At 36.7% G+C, this 6000-nt stretch overlaps 2 protein-coding genes across 7 annotated transcripts in view; one reads left to right on the forward strand and one right to left on the reverse strand.

The window, feature by feature from the left end:
* Positions 1–1735, reverse strand: part of rad17 (RAD17 checkpoint clamp loader component) — a 39614-nt gene extending 37879 nt beyond the window's left edge. For 5 of the 6 annotated variants that reach the window (XM_042420440.1, XM_042420439.1, XM_042420437.1 and 2 more), the window contains exons 1-2: positions 1499–1591; positions 995–1090 (exon numbers count right to left, since the gene is read on the reverse strand). In XM_042420440.1, coding sequence (XP_042276374.1) covers positions 995–1036 — 42 coding nt within the window. In that variant the 5' untranslated portion in view covers positions 1037–1090; positions 1499–1591. Of the gene's footprint in view, positions 1–994; positions 1091–1498; positions 1592–1647 lie in introns of those variants that run through there. The other variant, XM_042420438.1, reaches the window with a different exon arrangement.
* ak6 (adenylate kinase 6) overlaps positions 1730–6000 on the forward strand; it is a 20937-nt gene continuing 16666 nt past the window's right edge. The window contains exons 1-4 of the mRNA XM_042420443.1: positions 1730–1839; positions 1920–1995; positions 3465–3557; positions 5915–5973. Coding sequence (XP_042276377.1) covers positions 1959–1995; positions 3465–3557; positions 5915–5973 — 189 coding nt within the window. The 5' untranslated portion in view covers positions 1730–1839; positions 1920–1958. The remainder of the gene's footprint in view (positions 1840–1919; positions 1996–3464; positions 3558–5914; positions 5974–6000) is intronic.

The following is a 6000-nucleotide window of genomic DNA, read 5'->3' on the forward strand; positions in this document are numbered from 1 at the left end:
CATTGTAGCAAGATGACTAAACAACTACTGGTCACATTACCATGAGATCTGGTATGGGTATTCATGATGTCCCAGTGCTTACTATTTTGCTGACCCTCATTAATGAACCTATGGCTTCTTCTCCTGTGCCACCCTCAGAAAAACCTTTACACTTAACCATTAATGGTTGTGACCACTGTGGCCTGTAGGTTTTGCAAGTGAGGCTTTAGATTTTTGGCATTGTTTTTTTCATCTAAATGTGTTTCTAATGGGTCATATCATCTGTAGTTATAGTATCTCCTGGGCAGCTGTAAAATGTCGTTCAGTACACATCTTGGTCACGGTTCTGCAATAACTAAATTTAAGGGATCTTTATTGAAATGTTTGTTTATGTTACGTGTTTATGTAAAAAAAAAAAACTCTCGAATATCAGTCAGTATTGGCCTCAAACATCTTGTATAAATCAGGCTATACGTTGGAAGTTATAAATCCTCCAGCTCAACTTCAACAGTTAGTCTTGTCCCATTACTGGGAAATACTTTGAGGAAAATAGAAAATGTTGGAATGTTGTATAAGGAAATGTGACACATATGCCATTATGTGCTATGACCGATAAAAGAGGAAAAGTAGGAAGCTGAAAAATTAAAATATTTAGTAAAAGATAAACAGTAAAAGATAAACAGTAATACATTATTTCTAAGTAATTTACTTTTACATTTTTTAACTGAAACAATAAATGTAATGCTTGATCAGTAGTCAGTCAACAAAAGATTCATTTGCAATAATTATTCTGATAACCAATTAATCATTAAGTTGATTTTTCAAGCAAAAATGCCAGACATTCTCTGGTTCCAGCTGTCTGGAAAAATCTTGCAGTCCATTTGAAGAAAAATTATTAGGCACTTTATCAACTGCACAATCTATGAACTTCAGACAAACTTTGGCCCATCAAATAGACTATTTATGGCATCTTTCTTCTTGGAATATGAATCATCTAATATTATGTAAGGCTCACTTTGCTTGAAGCAGCTTTATCTCCCAGGGAAAGCTTGCTCATTCTCGGTCGTGGTGCTTCACATTGGGGGCAACAGTTCAGCCAAGAACTAGGAGCCTAAAAAGCAGCAGAAACAGTTATTGGTGGTGATGTTGTTAGATGTAGCAACAGAAAGACAGCAAAAACAGGACATAGTTACTGTAGTTCTCTTAGCATACAGAATAACGTTAAAGCTACGGTGAGTAGCCATTTGAAGTTTGAAAGTGCATAATTTCTCATTTAACGCAGCTTCTTTTTCCTTGTAGTGCTGCGAAAAGTGAAGTTGTTCCCAATCCTCAAACATGCAGCCGAAAACTTTGTAGATTGATAAAAGTCAGTTTTAGCCTATTTGATCATCTCTGCTGCTAGCGTTAAGATATATTATATATTGTAGTGTTACTTCATTCACATTTGGCCTACAGACTGATAGAATGAGACAGATGACGTTAAGCTAATGTGATGTCTCTATAAACCGTATAAACTTACCACATTTGACCATTTGAAATATCAGAAGCAGGATGTGAAGTGTTCCCGTCACTTCACACTTTTGTTCGGGTATTCAGCGACTGAATTCGTCAATTAAAGAGAGAGTTGAGTTTTTAAAATGTTGGACTAACCAGCAAAGTGGAGTTTACCTATTTAAATTCCGGGGACTTGGAGTGCCGAAAACAGACTGTAAATTGACGTAAAACTGACGTGAAACATCAGTTCACTGCAGTCAATGTTGTTTGTGGAAGTCCCGCCGAGGCTGGTTTGGTGTTGTAGGTGATAGCAAACAACTAGCTAGCGACTCAAGTCTTCTATTTTGCCAGCGTCATCTTCTTCAGGTCTGTTTCCACACATGCTCTGTAGAGATAAACGGTTGTGTGAATGGTAGAGAGATAAAAAGCACTATTGTGTCTTTCAGGCGGCCGACAGCAGGACACGTGGTGGCAGCGAGCTGGCGATGAAGATGAAGAAGCGACCAAACATCCTGTTAACAGGTGTTGTAGTTCAACTTCTGCCACAGCATCTGTTTTTGTAGTAGTAAATGTGCCTTTATTTCTATCAAGGAACCCATTGGAGTCGTACCTTGTTGTAAACGGCCACAGGAAGTAATTCTGCGGGATTAGCCGTTAAACAAGCGTGTGTATGCCATAGTCAAGACGTGATCTTGCATCATCAACGATAAGATGCCTCTATAGATGGATGTACAACGACATATTTATACATGTACAATATCCATTTCTTGACAAACATAAGTTTACTGTGATGTATAAAATATGCATAAACACATACACTGTTATTAGTACTGTTTTTAGGTTTTTTAAAACCTTTCTTAATAAATAATATGTAAAGTTCAAGTCAGGGAATACACCATATCAACAGAAAAAATCTGCTACAGGCTACCAAAACAAGTGTATATGATATAACATGATAAAGATATCAAATTAGTAACAATGTAGACATAAGACAATAGTTTCTTGGCTTTTTTGTTTAACTTGAGGAACTTGGGGACTCATACACTTACATATGTGTATATGACATTAACTCAGTAGAATTACTATATGAATGACCTCTGAAACATTCAGTTGTGCTATGTTGTTGTAGAAGAGGACATCAGAGCATTCAAAAGCAGGGATGTCTGTTACTTTAAAGGATAACAAAGCACCCATATCCAATCAGAACTGTGAAACAACAGCAACATGAGTAAATTAAATGATTAACGTTTCATCTGCCTCGTGACAAAAAGTACACTGAGCAGGATCAAAATAAATCCTGGGTTTTAAATCAGAAACAGGATATGTGTTTGTGATAGTCTTAAAGTTGGTCTGTCTTACTTGGAAAGAATGAGACAGGATATATTTTTTTGAGTCATAAACAACTTGCTGCATGTGTTTAAAGTAAATTATTACATTAGGTGCCAGAATGATTACCTGTCTATAATTGGTAGCAATTTTAAAAAATGATTTTAAGCTAGTTATCAAGCAACAGTGTCTAGATTGTCAACCATGAAGATTTTCTGCTTTTCTCTGTTTATCATTCAAAGACATATAAAATATATCAAGATATAATATATCAAGACATTTGAAGATGACACCATGGACTCTGGGAAACTCTGACAAGTATTTTTTTCTTTTACTATTTTTGGATGTTTTATCATCAAATGATTAATTGATTTTACAAAACAACTGATTAAAGGATATGACCTGCAACTCTTACTTCTCAAAGTTTAAACCCCAGAGAACGCTGTACATAAAACAGCATCTTATCAGCACCTTTGAGCAGAAGCATAGCCTGGAAGCAATCCACAATCCCTGTGTCCCTCTTGGGACAGTAGCTGAAATCATCTCCCATTACCACCCTGGTATTGCTCAACAACTTGGTCAGATGTCACCAAGTGATGATGTTGAAATAAAGCAACATGGATTGTCCTGGTTCTTGTATGGAATGTCACTCCTTTCTCCTGCAGGAACCCCAGGTGTTGGAAAGACAACTTTAGGAAAGGAGCTGGCCCAGCGGACAGGGCTGACCTATGTTAACATAGGTGACCTCGCTCAGGAAGGTAAACTTCACCTGCTTTCCCAACTAATGGCAGTTCTGACAGGAAAGAACACTTAGCTTTCATTTGACTTAAAAGCTTTGATGATGGAGCATGCTTAGTCTTTCTCTTGAATCACAACTGGAAAGAAAAACCTTTTTGGTCATGTCCTTGCCTTGTTTTAAGTCTGCAAATGGTGGGATGTAACTAAGTACATTTACTCAAGTACTGTACTTAAGTTCAATTTTAAGGTACTTGTACTTAGAGTATTTTTATTTTGTGCTACTTTATACTTTCACTCCACTACATTTCAGAGAGACATATTGTACTTTCTACTCCACTACGTTTATTTAGCTTTAGTATCTAGTTACGTTCCAGGTTAACATTTTACATAAAATAACATAATGATGAGCTTATAAATTACACAGCACTGTTAAAAATTAAACCAGTGGTTCCCAGACTTTTTGGGTTGTGGCCCCTTACAAAAAAATCAATGTTTATTTGTGTCTCCTTGTTTCAGATGTCTATGAGTTATTAGCAGCTCCACCAAAGAGACTTTACTCCTCACATGGTTTCAAATAAATTTGTTTGAGGCCCCAAAGAGGTAAAACTCTCCTATATATCACAAAAACTAAAGGATTAAAGAAAAGTTCCCAAAAAAAATTAAAGCTGCAAGCAGCGTTGTTCGGGACCTGGCACTCTGGCCCATTTGGATCAGATCATTTTGCTTTTTAAAAAGGAGGGATATTTCTTACAAGTGTGTTTTTTTTTCATTTTGAAAGTTTGATTGACGTGTACTGTCAGGTGTGTAGAGACAATAAGTAACTGCAGCTGGACACAGAAAAATATTCATATATTTGAATGGAGAGTGTGAGCGAACCCACACCTTTTTGAACATTTACTGCTTCCACATAGTTTTAGATACAGACTTTATTTGAACTTTAAATGAGTCACAAGACTTTGACCTACAAATCTTAAGTTTACATGTTTTTTCTCTCTTTTACTGTTTTTGAGATATTAAAGTCTTTTCTTGCTCCTCCTGTGATTTTATAATGAGTGTGTATTGCGGAATGTTTCACAGCACTGAAGGAGTGACATCACCAGGAGCAGTTGGAGAGGAGGATTTTAGAGTACACTTCTTGTGAAATGTCCTCCTAAATCCTACTACTTTGGCCAAATCTTACATTAAAAATCAGATTTTAGTAGGAAATTTCGTGGCGATTCCATTGATACAGGTTTGAAAGTGGTCAGACTTATAGTTTAGCCATCAGAAGCCTCTGTTTGACACAAAGTTCATGCCCATAGATTGCCTCCCCATTGTTTTACATTGTAAGGTGTGATGTGGCTCTGCAACTTTGAGGGCTTATAAAATCCAAACCGTTCGAGTTATAACAAAGTTTTTAACATCTTTTTTTCAGCACAGTGTCACAAGTCACCTATTAAAGTTTGAAGCTGATACCGTTAATGCCCTCAGAGGAGATAGCGTTTGTTTGGGGGCCAAAATTGGGGCAAAGTCTTATTTCGAAAGGCTAATTGTGGACTTCCTGTTGGATTAAGGTCAGGGGTGTCAGTGTATGATTTGTAGATCTTGATGAGACGAATAGTTTAGTTTTGGTTTGATCGCTCTACGACATTCCTACAGGCCATGGCGACCATTTTATTTACATAGGTGGTGCTAGAGAGCACAGTTTGGCATGTCAGGAGTTAATTTTTGTAACTTATCAAATTTTTCACCAGACCTGATGTGCGTGCCAAATTTGGTGAGTTTTTGAGCATGTTTAGGGGGTCAAATTTAGGTGTGAAGTCCCATAATAATAAAGAAACAAACAAACAAACAAACACATGAAAAACAATAGGGTCCTCGCCCTTAGATGAGGACTAATGTTTTATAGTAGTCCTCTGCCTTTTGGGCTCAGTCCCTAATTAATCCAAATATATGTAGTGGAACTTTCCTGTGTCTGCTTTCCTACCCAATCTATCATCTCACAACCCCTGAGATTTATCTTGTGAACACAAGGCAGTTCCACCTCATGCAGCTACAACAATTAAATGCTGCTTATGCATTGTCTCATCAGTATAAATAATGTACTTATTTAATAACGTAATGTACTAATTTATTTAATATTACAGTCACAGTCCGATTTTCTGCAGAACGAGTACTTTTACTTTAGTACTTTAAGTAAATTTAGCTGGTAATACCTCTATATTTTCATTTAAGTAGGATTTTAGATGCAGGACTTGTAATTAAGTATTTTTACATTGTGGTATTGATACTTCTACTTAAGTAAAGGATCTGAGTACTTCTTCCACCACTGGCTGTAAATAGGAAATGCAGAGACATTCAAAGGCTTTTTTTATGGATTGTGTCTCACTTTCCACAGGAGACCTTTATGATGGCTATGATGAAGAGTACCAGTGCCCAATCTTGGATGAGGACAGGGTAAGTTAAATCACACATGCAAGCTTT

This window comes from Thunnus maccoyii, chromosome 9, assembly GCF_910596095.1.
Source record: "Thunnus maccoyii chromosome 9, fThuMac1.1, whole genome shotgun sequence".
Classification (NCBI taxonomy): domain Eukaryota; kingdom Metazoa; phylum Chordata; class Actinopteri; order Scombriformes; family Scombridae; genus Thunnus; species Thunnus maccoyii.